Source organism: Semicossyphus pulcher, unplaced genomic scaffold (genome assembly GCF_022749685.1).
Source record: "Semicossyphus pulcher isolate SPU_LCO1_2020_fin unplaced genomic scaffold, fSemPul1.0.p SCAF_3, whole genome shotgun sequence".
NCBI classification, from domain to species: Eukaryota; Metazoa; Chordata; class Actinopteri; order Labriformes; family Labridae; genus Semicossyphus; species Semicossyphus pulcher.
Genome location: NW_027211704.1, coordinates 15,343,641 through 15,364,096, shown reverse-complemented (window position 1 = coordinate 15,364,096; position 20,456 = coordinate 15,343,641). Strand labels below are relative to the sequence as shown.

General features: G+C 43.8%; 4 protein-coding genes across 4 annotated transcripts; 3 read left to right on the top strand and 1 right to left on the bottom strand.

The window, feature by feature from the left end:
- The first annotated feature begins 1,888 nt into the window (after window positions 1–1,888).
- Window positions 1,889–9,901, top strand: LOC138605868 (von Willebrand factor A domain-containing protein 1-like). The gene is made up of 6 exons (XM_069678322.1): window positions 1,889–2,218; window positions 6,472–7,011; window positions 7,114–7,392; window positions 7,483–7,758; window positions 7,875–8,153; window positions 8,258–9,901. The coding sequence occupies exons 1-6, from the start codon at window positions 2,140–2,142 to the stop codon at window positions 8,275–8,277; spliced, it is 1,473 nt and encodes a 490-aa protein (XP_069534423.1). The 5' UTR covers window positions 1,889–2,139; the 3' UTR covers window positions 8,278–9,901.
- A 1,677-nt stretch (window positions 9,902–11,578) lies between these two features.
- On the top strand, window positions 11,579–13,632 carry LOC138606146 (olfactory receptor class A-like protein 4). The gene is made up of 4 exons (XM_069678609.1): window positions 11,579–11,884; window positions 12,106–12,369; window positions 13,082–13,327; window positions 13,420–13,632. Exons 1-4 carry the CDS (start codon window positions 11,579–11,581, stop codon window positions 13,630–13,632), a joined length of 1,029 nt encoding a protein of 342 aa, XP_069534710.1.
- Window positions 13,633–13,741: 109 nt separating this feature from the next.
- On the bottom strand, window positions 13,742–16,207 carry ora4 (olfactory receptor class A related 4). Its single transcript, XM_069678605.1, has 3 exons — window positions 16,121–16,207; window positions 15,120–16,035; window positions 13,742–13,764 (listed from the first exon to the last, which is right to left on the bottom strand). The coding sequence occupies exons 1-3, from the start codon at window positions 16,205–16,207 to the stop codon at window positions 13,742–13,744; spliced, it is 1,026 nt and encodes a 341-aa protein (XP_069534706.1).
- Window positions 16,208–17,699: 1,492 nt separating this feature from the next.
- On the top strand, window positions 17,700–19,974 carry fndc10 (fibronectin type III domain containing 10). Its single transcript, XM_069678734.1, has 2 exons — window positions 17,700–17,785; window positions 17,954–19,974. The coding sequence occupies exon 2, from the start codon at window positions 18,098–18,100 to the stop codon at window positions 19,133–19,135; it is 1,038 nt and encodes a 345-aa protein (XP_069534835.1). The 5' UTR covers window positions 17,700–17,785; window positions 17,954–18,097; the 3' UTR covers window positions 19,136–19,974.
- Window positions 19,975–20,456: the final 482 nt, after the last annotated feature.

Genomic DNA, 20,456 nt, shown 5'->3' with positions numbered 1-20,456 from the left:
GTCCCAGCTAAGCGAGAATTCTTGGCTTCTATTTCTATTTTTATTTTATTATTATTATATTTATGTATGATAACATTGTATTTGTATTGTATTTTAATAACTGTACAGCACTTTGGTCGACTGAGGTTGTTTTTAAGGTGCTTTACAAATAAAGCTTGACTTGACTTGACTTGACATGTTTAAGAAAAACGAAAGGGCCCTTGAAACAAATGATCTTAAGTTATGCTAGCTCGTTAGCCCGTTAGCTACGCGACAGGAGATGCATTTGGAGAAGCAAGGGTCGGGAACAGCTGGTGACGCAAACAGCGAGGAAATCCTCCGTAGACCAGGCCGACTCCATTCGGCCTTTGCAGTCTACACAGGTGTTGAATGACTCATGCTCCATAGACCACCTCCTTCGAAGGCTGCAGCCCCTGAATTGAGACACAGCTAATATTGTATTCAGAGTTGCAATTCTGAAAGTAATGTACTCTTAAGCGCCACCTAAAATGTTTACAAAAGATTAGGCTATTAGTGGTGATTTAGGATTTGAAAACTCCAAAGTTTGATCGCTAAGGCCAAACTGAAATGAGACCTTCTGGTCTACAGAAGATTTTCTGTTTGCATCACCACCTTTTCCCGCCTTTACCCTTCGCCTAGCAACAGGTAGCTAGCAGGCTAACTAGCTAGCCTAACTATAGCCTAACTAACTATCATTTGTTTCAAGGCCCCTTTTCTTATTTTTTATATTTTACAGAACAAAAACGTTTACATTTAAAAGTGTATTCCTCGGCCGTTTAAGGGTCCACCATCTCGTTTCAATTGCCGTGCAATGAATCTCAGGATCGGCTGGGCCGCGAAGGATGCACCCGATGGATCCGTCGTGGCCTCACATGAACCTGCAGACAATATCTACCTACGTGAACAGACTGAACTCCTGCATCAGCTCTGTCTACTGATGAGCGATACCAGCGGGGTATGTAAACAAACGTGTTTAGTATCACGTATCAAAAGACAGCATCAAAGCTTGCCCCCTGTAAAAACCTTATCTTCTTGTTATCTGTCTCTTCCTCACCATCCCACCTCTATCAGCCTGCACAGTTTGTCTGAGGCGATGGTGAGAAGGAGGAGAAAAGGGTGTAACATGCAAACACTTTTCTGATTGTCTTACTGACACTCTACATGCAGTGCACTCTCATCTCAAGAAGGCACATTCAGTTAGTGCCCTCCATTTTATTAAGCCTTTAATCTATGTCTGATTACACACGTCCAAAAGCACACACAGTGGTGGTCATATTGCGGTCAACAACAATGTATTCATGTGAACAGCTTGCACTTCATCCAAGTTATACTTCTGATAAGTGGCAGCTGTGGTATTTACTGTAATCCTGTCTAATGGAGGGGCTGAATGAGGGCCTTGCCTTGTTACTTGTTCCCAAAGTGGGGTCCAGTTCTGCGGTCAGCCTGAAGGGATTCCAGGGTGTCCCCTAGAGGAGCTGGATCAGCTCAGTTTCACTGTTTTTCCTCCAACAACAGATGATGTTCAGAGAAAACAGATATTATCATCTATATTTTAAATGTTTTTCTTGCAGCCCTGTAGATATTTATTTTTTCTTGTGAAGTTAGTTCCTTTGGGAAATGCGATCTTTTACAAGGTTCAGTCCTGTTACCTGTGGTCCAGCCCTGTCTGTTTGTATAGATAGAGTGAGAACCACTGGTTCACAGTACAGTGGGGAAGCAGATTAACAGCAATCATCAAGCTGGCATCTGTCCTTTAAAGTCAAAGACCAGACTCAAGCAGAAGTGGCAAAAGTTTAGTTTCCTGTCTCAGCAGCTGGAGGGGGCGGAGGAATCTGGACTACAAAGTGAAGCAGAGCTGGGAGAGAAACACTTTGACAGCAAAGAAAAAAGGTGCATCGCGCAGGTCACTGTGCTACATGAGGTATGTGCAGCGCATGACGCAGGTGTGTGCCAAGAAAAGAAAAGTTTGGATGAGCCGTGCAGCAGTAACTCACTGCGGAAGAGGCGGACGGACTGGACCACTCGTGGCAGTGATCTGTGCCATGGGAACCGGTAAAGAAAGGCCCGGTGTGTGTTATTTCACCTGCCTGTGCTCCTTCTGATCAAAATCATCATTTTACAAAAAGCTGCTGAGAAAAGATGAGCTGCTTTTTGCTGCGCTGTTGTCTTCTGTGGGCGATGTTGCGGTGGAGCAACATGCAAACCGTACCTGCCACAGGTGAGTTAATAATTAAAAAAAAAGTTCAATGAAATGAAAGTTAAATCGCCGAATGAAACATTATCAACAAACACACCTGGCTCTAAACTACGAAGTTAACAGGTTGCATGTTTATGCTTATGCAGGATTAGACTAGATCAGTGCGATAGTTTGTAAATGAAGTCTGGGCTGTATGGTGAGAATCATCATGCAGACTCTTTGTAATGCTTTCCCCTACAGTGAGTACATATAAACGGCTGCTTACGTTTGCAGCACGCTGCAGGGTGGCCTGAAACAACGCGGGTAAACGATCACAGACATTTTTAATATGTAGCTACAGGCCGTGATCACTTCACATCAGGCTGGTTTGGACTTGCTGTCACATTGACAGTGTGCCGGGAAGCTTATTGTGTGGCAGAACATTGCATAACACTGTTTTACTACTTTTATTTCAGGGCATGTAATGGGTGTGTCTTTTTATGGGCTATACTCACAGTAATCAATATAATGGTCTGTAATAGCCATAATAACTGTGAATAATGACTGTAAGACAGTACACAGATCCTTTAAGTAGTTCACTTGAATATTTCAATTAAAACTACTTTTCCCTACATATCTGAGTAGTGTATAAGGCAGTATTGTAGATGAAAGACCCCAGCAGTGTATGAATGACTCTACAGTGTGTGTGATGAGTTGAAGTTGTAGCATCATGCTTCCCCTCAACTAGCTAACACTAAAAACAGGCCACAACTTTAGCTTCTTTTAAACTCTCTCTCAAGACCTCCTGTTACACAAAAGCTTTCATGAATGTTTAATGTATCTCCTGTCTTCAACTGTCTTTTAATCTAATGCATTTTCTATCTTTTGTCTTTTTTCTGTGTTGTTTTTATCTGCTTTCCTTTTTATCTTCTGTCAAGCACTTTGTAACCTTGTTAGCAAAGTATAAAGTGCCACTTTAGCATTAATGGATCCATAATAAAATACAGGCTCTTATAGAAGAACACTCACAGAGGGCATTGTCTGCTCTTTTACGTAATGAAAGGAGAAGGATTCCTCGTCCAACGGAAAGGCTGAAGTTGTTTTTGTGACTTTATGCGGAACAAATGATCATAATGTATTCTATGGAAAACGTTATCTTTTCCAGTCTATGACACCATGGGAGATATTACAGCCAAATTGGAGCTCAGTTTACAGAAGTAAACAGTGTGGTCTGCCTTTAAGCTTCAAATGCCTGCCTGAGTGATTCTAAAGGTGTTCTACAGAAGTCATTATTGTGTTTTTAAAGATGAAGGACTCTTTAAACAAGGCAAATAATTAGATATCTTAACAATCAGTCCCAAGAACATCAGTGCCTCAGAGAGCGGCAGATCTACATTAGTAAATGTGTATTTTAGAGCCAGCAGTGAGCACAGATTCAAGTTCACAGGGTTTCTACAACTGCACTATTAACTGAACATGATGATGATGAATAGAAACATGACATTTTTCTATGTAAAAGAAAAACCTAATGATTAATAAATAGATACGAAATGAGAATATAAAGGACAACAGTACAAGGACACATCTAAGCATACTGCGCATGAACCAGTAAATGATTCATGTTGTCATAATAACTTTGATCAGGCTGAAGAAAAAAGAATGGCCTTCAAATTAATAATTCAACCTTTTGGGAAATAGCTTAGTCCCTTTCTCTGCACAGAGTTCAATGAGTAGCTCAATACCAATCTCACATCTAAACGGTGCATAGCTACAGCCAGCAGCTTTTAGCTTAGCTTAGCATAAAGACTGAAAACAACCTACCAGCGAATCTAAAGTTCAGTTAGAGACATGTTTTTGTTTAATCAGCATGAAAACGTGTTGGTTTAGTGACGGTTTACCGGACTTTCTTAGTACACGCATGGCCCCAGGCCTGCATGCCCATGCCAGCTGTTTCCAGTGTTTTTGCTGAGCTCAGCTCAGTGTTGCCAGACTGATAATACAGCAGTATCGTACTGCAGCTGTAACATTTAAAATCTTATTTTACACAAAAAAAGAGAGGGTCAAAATACCCCGCTGAAGTGCAAAACTATGCCCTGCGCACCATTTTATTGTTACAACACGGAGGTCCTTTAAACAAGACAGTGCTTATGCTTCACACAGCAGAGTCAGTTACAGCCCATTACACGATTATTCCTCACAATCATTCCTTCGGTTATTACCCTTCAAAATAAAAGCACCACATCCACTAAAGCCTCGCACAGTCGGGGAAGCTGCTGGCAAGCCGTGCTCGCGTAGAGATGCGATGAGTGGCAGATGCATCGCTGAACTGTTGTTGTGGGTTTCTTTGAAATGGCAAAATTATCGCACATTCTGCCTTTTTTGGCATTATTGATCGTATATCGTACAGAGGGCCAAAATATCGTACAAATACGATAGTTATGGTACATCTGGCAACACTGGCTCAGCTGGACACAGTATTATATTCAGTTTACAGACATGCTAACGGTGTCAGTCCTCTCTTTGAAGTTTCAGCAAGGAAGCAAAAACATTTATTAACAAAACTGTAGAATTACTTTAAGATGGGTTTTATTATGTATCAAACCCAGTGGCAGCAAAAGATGCTGTAACAGTGAGAGGCCAAAGGGTCTGCGACTGGAATTTTGAGGACAATCGGAGCTTTGTTCTTAATGCTGACTTTGACATACAGAAAGGTTTGGCCACGGCTTATTAAAAGAAAATATTTTTTCACCTCGTAGTTAATTAGATATCCTTAAAAAATAGCCCACATAGAATGTGTGGAATTTTTAATTAATTTGCGGTTTCACTTTTCTGTTTTCCGTCTGTTCATGTGGAAGAGGCAGCAGATCATCGGATGATCTTTGATCCAACATAGACGGGATAGTCGACCATCTGTCTGTTTGATGTCACATGTGGAGCGCATGTTGGAATCAACTTCATGGGGGTATTAACATACTGACAAATCATCTGTGCAGCTCTGCTCTATGGCAGGCAGTTTTACAGCTCAGTCGAAACTAAATGACACAAATCTCTCTCCCGCTCTCTTACACATGTACACACTTTTCCAGTGCGGAATGCAAACTTGGAGCACTTCCTCCACCTCTCCATCAGCAACTCTAATTCAAGCTGCCCTCGTCTTGCCGTCTCATTTCTATGTCTTTTGTCTCGTATCACCGTCGGCTTCTGTAGATACAGAGGTTCCACATTGTCGAAGCATGGCCTCCCATCCGTTAGCATCTGTTTCCCTGCGATCTACAGAAGTTATCTGTGTTCCTGTAAGATTTGGCTGACACCTCTCCGTCTGATTGCGCTCTTCTCCCTCGTTTTCCTCGATGCCTGCTTATTTTCCGTCTACTTTATCTTCTGCCTCCCAATAAAAGTTTAATGATTATGGGCCATTGCTCCAGTGCAATAAAGGGTGTGTTCTGCAGGAGGAAAAGAGATACGATACGCTAATGGAACAAATGAGGAGATGCAGTAGATGTGCGAATAATTTATGGGACTGTTAGGAATTACTCTACGTTTGTTGGATTTATTCTACACACTTTTTCAGATGAATTATTCTCAGACTTTATGTCAGTGTTTTAGTTATTCTTAATGGGATGCAGGATGGTGCTTGTAGACTTTCTCACAAAGAGCTGCGGCACATTTGCTCCTGAGAAATGATGATGAACGCCTTTGTTATAGTGAAGAGATCCAAAGATGCTGCATGTGCTTTCTCTTTGTTCTGTTCACTGCTGCTCTGTGACAGTTTCATCCACACTGTGAATTTCACTGGAGTTAAATATGATGAATCGACTGCTGCGACCAGTCCTCTCGATTCCTCGCCATCATAAATCTTCTGCTGTGTCTCTATTGAAAGTATCCTCAGTGCCATATTTCTCATCTGTTTTGATACAGTGCGAGCAGCAGACTGATTGTTCTCCAGATGTCACTTTAAAGCATCTGTGATGCTATTGGCATCAGTATCGGCCAATAAACACTGAATCAGTGCGCCTTTCTTTGTATGAATAACTTATTAATGAAGTAACAACTGGAGGATTTCTCACGGCCCAAAGCTTGCTGTCTTGGCCTTGATCCAGTGCCTAAAAAAGGGAAATAAAACCCTTACCTTAAACTTTCTATTGGTGTTATATTTACATTACCCTGGATCTTATAAATGCCATTAAAAAAAGCTCTTTAATATATGTGAAAATGTGACCTGTATAGTAAGTAAAACAAGGATGATATGAGGTTTGCACCGTCATCTTGAATTCTCTCTCTCCTGTTGTGTTCAGTGTTAAACTGCTGTGAAGGGGAAATCCTCCTCCTGCTGGACTCTTCAGGAAGTGTAGCCAAATATGAGTTCTCCCGCCTGTTGCTGTTTGCCGCCGACCTGCTGCGGCCGTTCTCACTGGGCCGCGGACACGTGCGAGTCGGTATGTTGCAGGTGGGCACACGCCCGCACCTAGAGTTCAGCCTGGACATCCACGACAATCAGGAAAGTCTGCAGAGAGCTCTGCGGGGAGTCAGCCAGCTGCAGGGAGACACCAACACAGAGGCGGCTCTGAGGGTGGCCCAGCGGCTTCTGTCGGAGACGGGGGATGGCGTGCCGAAGATACTGCTGTGGCTGACCGACGGTGTGCAGCCTGGAGACGTGGACGAGCTGATGTCTGAGCTGAAGGCTCAGGGAGTTTATGTGTTAGCTGTGTCCACAGTGCATGGCAACTATCAGGTGTTACAACGTGCAGTTACACCTCCACTGGAGTCTCACCTCTACTCTGTTGACTTAGATAACATTGAAATCATCACAGAGGACCTCAGGGAGGCCGTCATAAGTAAGTGTGTGTTTGAAATACGAGGATTATGTGATTCTGACTGCAGGATTATTCACTCTATATTTTATCTCTTCTCTCCCTTTCCTCTCGTCTTATCTGTAGAAATTATTCATGCAGAACGGCTGCGTGTTGTTCACTTGACTTCCCACAGTGCAGTGCTGCAGTGGCGTCCTGTTCTGAGTGCAGGCAGCGGTTACTATGAACTCAAGTATAAGTCTGCACGGAAAACAGACCCTGAGACGAGACGGATTCTCCCAGGCAACTCCAGCTGGGTGGAGCTGACCAACCTGCGGCCTGACACCCCCTACACGGCTTCCCTCCACCCAGTGTCCAGCCAGAGGCTGTTTAAAATACTCTCTGTGAACTTCTCCACACTTCCTGGTGAGAGGATTTCGATACATTTAATGCATTATAATTAACCTTAATTAACTCTCCTGTCTCTTGTATCCCCTCTTCCTCTCCTCCCCTCAGAGAGTTTAAGCCCGTCAGTAGTTTCTGTGTCAGATTCTGGCCCTCGTCAGATCCGTGTCAGCTGGGGTCCCCTGCAGCCGACCAAAGTCAAGAAATACACGGTTGAGTATGGAGCATTTCCAAGCGGGCACGTCCGCTTTGTGACGTTACACAGCCAGCAGAACACTACCTTACTGACTGGCCTGCAGCCGGACACTCAGTACCTGGTCACAGTCAGCGCTCTGCATGTTAATGGCAAGGAAAGAGCCATGTCTGTGAGGGCGTGCACTCAAGAGGGTATGTTTTCAGTTTGTGCACCGTGTTTTTATGACTGTGTGCTTCATTGTGAGTTTGTATCTCTTTGCAGCTAGTTTATCCGTCTTAAAATCTGGCCTGTTGTCTTTCTGCTGCAGCTCTGCCAGCCCTGGCCGACCTTCAGCTGACCCCAGCAGAGCGTCAGGAGGTCAAGTTGGTGTGGCAGGCCCAAGAGGAAGGCTTGAAAGGCTACTGGCTGAGCTGGGAGACAGCCCACAGCCTTCCCTCGAAGCCCTTCATCTCCTCTGTCTACCTGCCTCCGAGCTCTAGAGAAACACGGCTCACGCAACTCGCGCCGAGCAGTCGAGTGTGCGTGTCCCCCGTCTACAGCTCGGGCCGAGGAGACGGGATATGCTGCACTGCAGAGACCCACGCAGGTTGTGCTGAGCTGTTTATTTTCTTCATTTCTGTTCATACATAGCGGGTTTGGTTCATTAGACAAAGTGTAATTTTCTGCTTCTCTGTCTCTTCTCTCTGATAGATTCCAGACGGTTGGGTTAATAATAAGGAAACTGGAGCAGAAGCGTGAGCGTGAGCATCGGGCATTTCAAGTGCCAGATGCACAAACACACAGAGACTACATTTTAATATGGCTTCATTTCATAGCAATACGATACAACAGCATTTTTTTCACTTCATTAATTATTAACTCTTATTCACTGAACAAGAGTGTGTGCTGTTAGCATCAAGTCAGAGGTCTGAAAGAAGTAAAAGTGTTTTTTTACACACAGAGTCAACAGTGCAAAGTTGCTTAGCAAAGTTATCCTGTTATCTACAATGAAAAACTATTATCTAGAATTTGTGGGATCATTCTTTTTCAGTTGGTTCATTTTTTCTTTTTTTTTTTTTACAAAGGATAAAGAAAAAACAAACAAACAAAAACTCACTCCACAACAAACCCTACCCCCTGCTGTCACTCCGCGTGTTACCTGGCTCCATTTTTACAAAGGAATGTACATGATGCGAGCGTGTGTCAAAGTGAAATACAATTACCAGCACTAGTAGTGGTGAAATTGAGGAATGAAAGTCGTCAGGGTCAAAATAAAAGGTTAAGCAGAAGCAGCACGAGCAGCGCCGGAATGTCAAGAACCACATCCAGGTGAGTGTCAAGGGTCCAGATGTTCATCATGCTCATCATTTATTCCTGTGCTTGTGTGGAGGGTCTGTCAGATGTCAAGAAGGGTCTCCACACTTTCAAATGTTTTGGTCTTAAAGCCGATTGTTAATGAGTCAGAATCCTTATATATATATATATAGAGAGAGAGAGAGAGAGAGAGACAAGTTTCATCAGTTTATCTCTGTGTTTTGTTCCGTATGCAACATCAGAAGCCACACTGGCAGCACACATTTAAATCACCGTCAGGCGTGTTCTGTCAGTTTCATAGATCACATGCTCGTAGCACGACAGTATTTTATGTTATCGGCTCTGCAGATAGGAGAACAGTCCATGCTGGTTCATCTCCCTGTTTCTGTATAAAAGCTCTTTAGTTTTTTATGCTTATGTTAAATATGTACTGTGAATAGATATATATATAATGTTGTTTTGTATTGTGTGTATTTGCTCTGAATTGAAATGTTTTTTTCTATAATAAGATATTTGCACAGTGTCGTTAAGCATTTCATTTGAATAAAGTTATAAATACATTCTACCAAATAATAAACATGTTTGTTATTACTCATTAAATATTGGTTGTACTACAGCTGGCATTTTATGTTTAATGAGGCCATCTGGTGGCTGCTGGCTCAGACAGAGAAACTGAGTTAAACGCTTCTGGGCATCTTGTCATGTGACTTAAATTCACGTAGCATCATATTACTTAACGTGCTGTTAAAAGCATTCTCAAATTCTTACTGTGTTGCCCACCTCCTGGGAGGCGGTCCGAGCGCCTGGAGAGAAACCACACATGCACCAGGAGAACAAGCTCCACACAGGAAGGCCACAGCCGGCGGGATTCGAACCCAGAAGCTTCTTGCTGTGAGGGGGGCAGTGCTTCCCACCACTCCACTTACCCTTCCTCAGTAAGAGGGGCAACACTTTAACTAACTTGATAGAGTGCTTGCCTCTATAGCCGCAGCCCAGTAATTCCCTCCAGTCTTCCTCCACACTATATCACTTCACACTATATCACTCCACATTGGTGTACAGTTTTAACATTAGGATGGATTTATATAACTGTAATGTTAACGCTTTAAAAAATAAATTGTGTTGAGGAAAGGGGAAATTGTGTGGCATGGCTTATTGGGTCGCGCCCTGTTGGGGGATTGCTTGTAACTTGCATTAAGACATTATTACACTCCACCTGTGGTAGGAAGCAAATGTACCCAGAACCCTCACACACACAGAAAGAACGATAAATATCCAAAAAGGAAAGCCACAGGAAGTCAGCAGGTTCAAACCCAGAACGCTGTGAGGCAACAGTGCTAACCACCACACTTTATAATTGAAAAGGCCCCACTGTTGTCACATTTAAAATACTGTCATGTGAGTCAATTTAATGTAAAATAGTTAAAGTAGCGCACTTCATACTCCTCACATTGTTAGCATTCTTCATATTGACCTCATTAAAGTTCACTTTATCATCTACGTTTTGTCAGAGCCTTTTGAAATAAAAACAACTTACTTTTAACCTGTGTTTCTTTGTGCCTTGACTCAGGTACCTTAACATAAGTAAAAACTGCCTCTTGGCTTACACACTGTACACAAACCCTGGCCTCCTCCCTCCTTTGCTCCTGTCATGATTACTGCAGCCACTAGAGGCTGCTGCCTAACAGCTTACATTAATAAGGGCTGCAATAAGCTGTTTGAGCGGATGTATTTTTAGAAGCAAGGTCAGGCCTGTTCTTTGATGCTATTTATCCATGTAGGATTTCTGCACATCTCTGCGAAATAGTTTACAGAATAGCATTAAAAAGTTGAATACTGACGTTTTTATTGCTGAAACCTGCAGTAATTTATTTTTCTAAAGCAGCGTCAGCACAACCAGCTGTAAACACATGAAACATGCATGTGTGGGTGTTTTTCTTTTACAAATCGAACAGATATAGCAACATTAGCATTTATTTGTCTCTGGCAACAGGATGAATGTTAGCCCGTGGATTATCTTTCCACACCTGAGGGTGATAGCTCTCCTGTGGCTGTCAAATGCTACAATGTGTTTATTTACTTTGGCCCTGGATGCTCACAGTATTCACACCACTAAGTTAAAACAAGTAATTTGAAGGCTGACTGCTCACTAGAATGAAAGCATTGTTCGGGTGTGTTAGTAGGGTGTTGGTGTTTATTGGAGCCCACCTCTGACAGGTGAACTAAGGTCAAACACAATGTGCAATTAAATGCTTTGTTTATTAACTGAAAACCAAACCACAAGAACATGCAGCACATGCACGCAAAGAAACGGCTCTACTTCCCCGAGGATCACGGCGTGAGGATGCAAAGGAAGCACATTTTACTGAGGAAGCTGATTAATCTCCTGTGTTTCATTAACATGCAGCTCGAGCCCCCCCGAGGCCCACAACTTAGTGTTGCTTTTTAGCTTTCTGAGGGCCTGACAGGGATGTGTAATCAGATCGAAGCACAAAGACGCCTCTGCTGTCATTCTGCTGTCATCTTTTGGTCGTGATGAACGAGGAAGAATCACCTTCTTTGATAAGCACGAAGACGAGCATGTTGTTCTGACTGAGAGATCAGTGGGGGGATTTCACCGGCGTGCGACATGTTGGCAGCATGCTGCAGGATGTGACAGAAATTAAGCTGAAGATGGAGCATGCTTTAAGACTTTATACCACATGTTAAAGCGTCTTCATGGACAAGAGTGTTGAGACAACGGCTGGGATGGACGGCCCCATGGTGGACAATGGAGACACAGAGCTCGTGGGGATGGGACTTCGCGTCTCTGTGTCTCCCGCACAAACTGTGTTTTACGTCCTCCTGGTGATGCTGGGCATTCTGGGTAACGCCACAGTGGTTGCGGTAATAGGAAAGAGTGTAATACTGGACCGCGGTGGTGGACGCAACTCGGACATCATCATCATAAACATGGCACTGTCTAACCTGCTGGTGTCTGTGATGAGGAACACACTGCTTGTCATCTCAGACACGGGGCTCCAGGTATGCGACCTTTAAGGTTAACAGTGTTTAAAAATGCAGCTGAGTCAGCCTATAGTGAGTTGAAAAGTTAGGATGAATTGATTTTTGACATGAAGGTTTTATCTGGGATGTTTGTGTTTGTTATAACTAACCTACAGTAACTGCAATGTTAGGTAGACAGCAGGTGAATTAGACGTCTGTGTTTTGTATCACCAGGAAAAAGTTGTCTCTGTCTCTCACAGCTGTACTCGTCCAAAGAGTGGTGTCAGGTCCTCATGGGCGTCTGGGTGTGGCTGCGATCGGTCAACGTGTGGTCCACGCTCTTCCTCAGTGCATTTCACCTTCAGACGCTGAGGCGTGTGACTCCCACTATCGGGACCCTCCATGGGCCCCGAGGCCCTCCCAAGACCCTCCTGCTGAGCCTGGGCCTCATCTGGCTTCTCAACTTCTTTTACTCAATTCCTGCTCACGTTTTTTCCACCAACGGGAACGAGAACAGCACCGAGGTGAGAAGTAGGAGTTAAAACTTGCAACACACTGGCCTTGTCCCTTAAGTTCAGATAAATATAAAAAAGAAAGTTATGATTTTATATGGAACAAATGTGTGGCTTGAATATACACATATTTACTTTTCTACCCCATAAAAAGTGCTGACATAAAACGTATTGAGGGTGTAAAAGAGTTTGCTTTGAAGATAGATCCTTCCCTTGACCAGTGGAGCCAAATCCTAAAATCCTGCAGTGCCACAGTCCAATGTACGGAAGCCCTTAGAGGACATGCATCCACACATTTTATTTACTCCGTATCATTATTTTCCAGTCGTTTTCTTGAGATCACGGTACTTATCACCTCATCATGAGATAACAACGCTGCACTGGAGCAACGTCGGATGATCATAACTCGTAGAGTTGCAAAGGCCCCAAACGACCATAGAAACTTAACTTTCCTCATTAGTGACGGCGATGGCAGCATGGCGCATGGTGGTCTGTAACATTACAGTGACCAGCCTTTTGTTTTGTTTTCTAGACTGCTGGAAAATAATTCGTTATAACGAGAAAACCAGCTTTGTGATCTTGAGATAACGGGGAAAATAAGTGAAGACAATTGGAAATGACTCGTTATCACGGGGAAAACAGAGTAAATAAAATGTATGGATGCATGTCTGCTAAGGGCTCCCTCCCTCCACTCCTCTACTCCATCTTCTTGCTCTCTCCTCAGACCCTGATGCTGGTAAGCAGCACAACACGCCCCCTGCTGGGCTGCGTGTGGAACTTTCCCTCCAGCTACAGTGGCCTGGCCTATGCCACCACGTCTATGGTGATCCATGAAACAATTCCCATTATCCTGATGGCCTTCACCAACCTGGGCTCCCTTTACACACTCTACACCCATGGGAGGATGCGGAGCTCAGCGCAAGATGCACCTGTCATAAAAAGGGTGCCTGCTGAGAGGCGAGCAGCCAAGGTGAGGAAGGAAAGAGACAACGAGAAGAGGAAGGGTGATTCAGAATTTTTAATATGCAGCAGACCTGATAACTAATGTGTGTCTTCCTCCAGGTGATTCTCGCTCTCATCATGCTTTTCATTGCATCCTGGGGAACCAGCATAATTTCTGTCAACTATTTCAACTACAACCGCGGCTCGTCCGCTGAGTTCCTGCTGGTCATCGCCCGATTCGCCAACATCATCTTCATTGCCATGTCACCTGCTGTTTTGGCGGTCGGCCATCGTCGGCTGCGTTCTTTCATCAAGTCCATGCTGGCTCACTGACGGAGCCCCGGGCTGACAGCACGCTCTGTTCACAAATCAACTTCATTCAAAACTTTAAAAGAAGTTTTAAAGAGTCATGATTATAGGTATGTATATATGATGCTCTCTGTCAACCTCCACCTGGTGACAGGTCTGAAGGAAGGCAGAGTGTCAGAAAACAAAGAGGGTTAAAATGATTTGATACATGAAACAATTATTTTGATTCTTGCTTATAGATGTGATGTCTTTATTTTACAGTCTGAACAACTGGTCCAAATAACACGTGGAAATAAAAACCTACAAAATCTTTCACAATTAATTCATTTTAAAGTTAAACTAACGTGTTCATATTCATGTCGGACATTCTGCTGTGCAGTGTAGAATAGATGCGATTTAACAGGTTTGAGGTGCTGCGTCAGAAAAATATCATGATTATTCATAAAAATACGACTTGTGATAGACTTAAATTAGCAAACGTTTAAAGTTGAGCTGAAACGGCATTTCGAGAGTATCTAGCTTCCGTATCGTGACGTATTTCCGAGTGAAACAGGACGTGCAGGCGGGACATATCATTAGAGGGATTTGATTTGATCGTTAAGAAGTGGGCGTAGACAGACGTTCTCCACAGCGCAGTAGCTAGCTAACTGACCGAACGTTCTTGGTGCTCTGCGGCTAAATGTTGCAGATTGATTGGTTGAAATTGGTTGGTTCTAACCTATGTAAGCACACAGGATATTTTTTTTTTTACAGGAAGAAAAAATGATCGAATTTTGATATAAGAATAGGAAGAAATGGATTTTCTGTATTTTTGGCCTATATTGTCAAATAGATGCACAAAATTACCGGTGATGTGATCTAAAAGGATTAAAATAACATTTTTCATTTTACCTCGACTTTAAGGATTTTTTGTTTCCATATTTGCTCGATTTCTTCTTTGCCGTAGTCGATTTTGGACTTGGTTCGGGGCCACTGGCAAGTATTATTTTCGGCTTATAGCCTTCAAAGACATTGCATGTGATATTAGCAAATACAAATAAACTTGACCTGACAGATCAATCAATCTTTGCAAATGAGATGAGAAAAACTCAAAGGATCATGAGAATACATTTCAGCAAAACTTTAAAGTGAGTGACACATATGAGGATGAGATTTTGTTTGTTGAAAATCACCACTTAAGCATGCACAGGACAAAATCAGCAAAGAGATAAGAGGTACGGCTTTGTCCACAGGGGGCGCCAAAATCGACACAAACTGAAAGTTCCTCACAGGAGCTTTAATTAAATGGACTGAAATATCTTAACATATGACAATGAATACTCGTCAGTTCAGTCCAGAAGGAACCTGCAGTGCAGCACTTCTGGACTCAAATGGAGTATTTGTTTGATAGTTTCATATCAGTGCACTCATGTTCAGCTTTCATCACTTCAGTGCTTTAACCTTCTCCTCTACTTTTATGACCTTTTTCTTTTGGATAATAAAAATGGTTTGACTTCCTTCCATGGATTTACCTCCCTTATCAGTGTCCTCAGTGTGGCATTTAAGAACTTTAGACCATCCCAGCATCATACTCAAGATTCGCCTCCTCAGTTTGCTGTGTCCCAGGGCCACCACCATGGGACTGAAGCCTACAAACAGAGAGGCGGAGAAGTGGGCCACAGTCAGCAGCCCTTCAGCGTGGTGTCCCCCGTCATGGTTGTAGTACGTCACCGCAGCCACCTGCAGCACCCAGCAGACCACGAAGAGCGTCACCAGAGACACGATGACGTGAGCTGCTTTGCGTTCAGTGGCCACATGTTTGTCCAGTTCCCCGTGCGCTCCCCCTGCCTCTCCCGCCGAGGTCACAGCTCGGATGTGTTTTGCCAGCGCATGAAGCGTCGCCAGGTTGGTGCAAACCATCAGCACCAGTGGCAACACTTCGTTAAAAGCCAGCGAGGTGGAGGCGAAGGCCGAGCCCTGTTGGATGGTGGGGAATTCCCAGACGCAGCCCAGCAAAGGCCTGGTGGTGCAGCTGATCACCATCAGCTCCACAGTGGCGTTGCCGTGCACATGAGTGCTGTATACCAGAGCTGGCACTGAGAAGGCCAGGTTTGCCCCCCACACCAGCGCCAGAACGATCCAAACCCGCCGCCTCTCCCTCTGTTGTGCTAAAGGGCCAAAGGCCACATGCTGTCGCCTCAGAGTGGTGCAATGGAAGACGCTAAGTGCTAGAGTCACCCAGCAGCCCACAGCTCGCCACCACACCCACAGCAACATGAAGACTCGGCACCAGGCCGGGGAAAGGGACACATCCAGGCCCAGGTCCGACACAAAGATGGGTACAGTGCGGAAAAGTGAGGTCAGCAGGTTGGCCAGCGACAGGTGCACCAGAATGGTGTCAGAGGGAGGGAGTCTTCGGGACGGACTCTCAACGGCCGACTGAAGCACCTGAGAGTTTAAGCAGGACAGACTGAGAACAATGACGGCCTAAACAATGAGCTCTCTTAACAAATAATTAGACATATCATCTCACCACATGAATGACCAAGATGTTTCCCAGGATGCCGGAAAAGACCAAGAAACCAAACAAAAAAGCTTCTACAGTGAGAGCCTCTGACATGGCCTCATCCTCCACATGGCCTCATGGTTTGCATGAGAGTAAAACATGAAGGTTTCACATGATCCACTGCTGCTGAAGATGATGGCCCTCACTGTGTTTTATAAGCGCACACACAGACAGGCAAAAGGGATTCATCTTTGCTGACCAGGTTTAAGGTCAATTTAATCTGACATGTCGATGCTTAAACGCAGACGCTGACATTTTCCACGTCTTCTTTCCGCTTCACAGACAAACTGCGAATGCAAAGCTGTCTGCTGGCCTGAGCGATCACAGCAACAGGCGTGTGTCGCTGTTATTGTGGTCATAACAGCCTGTTCCCATTACATTAGTCACACTAATCATCACTTAACTCTGCTCATCTGAAATACTTGTTGTGGAGCAGCAGCAATCTGCTCGTGTATTTTTCAGCGTTAACTGCAGATTACACACAGATTACTAATTATCTTTGCGACCTCTAAGGGACAGGTGGAGCTGAGTCTTATTGATGCAGCATTTTTTTCTCCTATTAGTCAGCCATTCGTCCTCTCCCTTGGTACTAATTGTTTACTGGGTTGCCAAGTTTCTCTCGTGGGACACGATGTTTATCGGTTTGAATAATCTCACATAAGCACTCCTTAATTAAATGTATTATAGAGAACGACGATGCATCTTGATTATACTTTTTTTTCTCTGAACCATTTCACTTGAAATAACTTATTAATGCACAATAAACCAATAACTGGAGTATTGGATGACTTCATCATACTGGAGTTGTCTGTTGCTTTAATTAGATGGTGAAGAAAATCTGAGCATGAAGGGACTATTTGTTCTATTTTGTATTTGATGTATATGATATAACCTCTGACAATCTATACATAAGTTTTATATAACTGCATCTTTTCCTGCAAGGGCGGTATCAGACACATCCACCTATAAAAGTTATACAGGGTGAGACTAAGATAGATTCAATGGTTAGGACTCTGGCCATATTAATCTGAGGTGTGTTTCCCGTATTGAACTTGATCTAAAAGCATCATCATTTAATCTGAATAAATTCTTAATAGATTAAACCAAGATTAAACATGTAAGGATACCATATGTTTATTCATTTAGAATCAATCCATCCAAAATTATTTTGATGATCAGAAGATCAATACGGGTTCAACTATTTTACTTGATGGCCAACTGTCTCTTGGACTCATAAATGTTATGATACAACATAAAAATAGATGTTATTTGCGGGGGCAGGCCTGAAAGAGTGCAGCTCTGATCTCACGTGTACTCTGCCTGCGTGTGGGGGACCTGCAGGTGAGCAGCACAGGTGGGATAAACTCAGCGCTGTCAGGACTGTGGTTGTTGACTCCGTTATTGACAGACACCTGAAGCTTTGTGTGGGATGATGACTCACGAACCGACTGTTGATGACTACAAATACTTTGTGCACGCAGCCACGCTCCCATGCACTCTGCGGCGCGCGCTCCTCCACGCACGTGCACTCTCATACAGCAGGCATCAAAGCCTTTACGTCAAGCCAGACAGGAAGAAGAGAGCTAATTCTGATGGCACGATAGCCGGGTCCTCTCGTCCCCCCCGAAACAAGTAAGTGATGTTTTGTAAAAGCCTGCTGGTCAGAATCTGATGCGAGTTGACTTTCATCGCCGATCAGGGTTTATTAACTTCATCCTGATAGCTTATCCTTTGCAAGGTCATACTCGGATCTCTTACTGACTGGATGGCCGCGTGATTCTTCTGTTATTTCTGTCGCAGATGCATCGCCAATGGACACGCTATCCTATTTCACACGGATTTCGTCTGTGTGCACCGAGGCAGAGCTGATCTTATGGCAGACATCATGTACCATCGCTCATCTGATCCACTGTGAGAGACAATAACTCGACGAGAGGAGGTGAGATGAAAAGCCAACAATCGCTGCTCGCCTTTTCGGCACTCCTGCTCTGCACATTACACCAGACAGCTGGCTCCAGCAGATCTCATCGCAGCAGCTCAGAATCATCATCATCATCGTCAACAACAACATACCCATCGGAGGTGAGAGGCAGGGTCCATGTGGGGACGCCCCAAAACTGGCTCAAACAGACTAACATCAGCTCCAGCTATGGCAATCACAGCCACAGAAGTAGGCCATCACCAAAGCTTAAGGAGGCAACAGGCCAAGTGAATAGCTTTTCTTTCAACACCAGCAGAGGTAATGTTACTACTGTGATATCTGAGAGATCTGGCAGGGCACCAAGCTGGAGCCTGGAGGAAGGGGAGTCATCGCTGTGTGCCTACCGAGTGATAGAGGGAGGCATCGGGGGGCAGCTGTGTTTTCGAAACACGCTCTCTGGGTACAAGTGTAATAAGGGAGACTGCAGGACAGTGGTGTCTTTTGGGAATCTGGAGGCAAACATTCTTATCAATGGCAGCGTACTGTTACAGTGGACCAACCAGGCAGAATCCACAACGACTGGCCGAGATGTACAGACAAAAGAGACTGCAGCTGGGAATGCTGGGAAAGATTTAACAAGAGAGGAAACTCTAAGGTCAAGCTCTGTTTTCAGTGGCCGACGGCACAGACGGGGAGGCTACGAGCTAAGCTGCTGGTGGAATGGAAGCTATACCCAGTTTGAGTGTGCTGGTGTCCATCTTGGATCTGGCTGCAGGGACTTTCTCCTGACCGAGCTGCATGAGAACATCCCCTACCGCCTCTGCCTGCGCTCCCTGGCCCGCTCTGATCCGGCTCTGAGAGCAGACCAGCACCGGGACTGTGTGGAGTTTACCCTGCCGCCGTCTGGGATGCAGGACATTGTGATCGCCATGACAACAGTTGGGGGAGCTATTTGCGTGATGCTGGTCATCATCTGCTTGCTGGTGGCATACATCACAGAGAACATCATGAGCCCCACGACACAGCACACATACTCCTACCGCACTCACTCGCGTCACTAAGGTTACACTGCAGTCAGGATGCACTGCTAAATGAAATGATGCATTTAACATCCATGATGACCATATCTAATCCCACAATCACTGTCACTCATGGTCAGTAATAGTTATGTTGCGATTAACCACATAATATGATTTACACGTCCGTTCTGACCGAACTGAAGCACAATCTACTGTGACTCTGCAAAAAAACATGCCTTGTCAGCCTCTGCGAGGATGCACTGAACCAAAAGTACTGATAACCTACATTTACTAATAGAAGAAGTGTTCTGTTTTTGTTTACAGTGGTCTGTGATCGAGTCTGTCAACCTGTGTGCAGGCAGCATTTATACAGCAATACGACTAATGAAAAGGCTTCGAGTACAAACAAGCAGTTTTTGCCGCCTGTTAAAGCATCCAGACTTGTCCTGTCCTTGCTGGCTGGGACACGAGGAAAATTAAACTTTACTGAATTCATTTTTCATTAATTCATTTGACTAAACCATCCCACCATCCATGTTTGCTTTAAGATCCGCATACAGTATGTGTTTGTACCATTTTGTGAAGGGCAATCCGATCTGGTGTATAATCTCCAAATACTGTGCCAAACATCTTGAGTTAGAATGCCTTCATGTCATACTGTGAATAAAGTACCATGAGGTCATTTTAATACTTTACAGCTGTCCTTAGCTTTCTTTGTGTGTGAGAGACAGTGTGTGCATGTGATATTCTTCACCTGTTACAACTTACTTACAAAAATTAACTACAATGTCTGATGTAGGTCATTCACAATCAGACTGTTTAGTTGATGGCTAATATAATGGTACATGGAACCTATTAACCATGTCAAATTCCTTGTATATGTACACAAAATCTTCAAATAAAGCAGTTCTGGTTTTGCAATATTGCTATATAAAGTGATATTTTGAAACTGTTTAAATAATCATACACAGATTTCAGTTCTTGACTGATTAACTCTTCATACGTACAATAAAAAAAACCTGCTCACTGATTTACAACATTGTCCATAAGGGCCAAATTCACCCAAAGATTTTAGAGAAAGTTAACTCAGTTTAAAAAGAATAGCAAAATCCCTGATAGTTAACTTTATTGTGGTATGCATGAAAAGTCAACTCTAAATCAGCTGAAATGGTCCCTGGGGAGAAGATGCACATTATGACACAGAACAAAAAACATGGATGCAGTTATATATACTTTACAAATGAAAAATTATTTAAGTTATGAAGGCAGAATTTCTCTGCAGAAAGGGTCAAAATGTGCAGTTGATTTGTGGATAAAAAGTAATAAATAGTTTACATAAAAAATCATTGGTAATGAACACTAA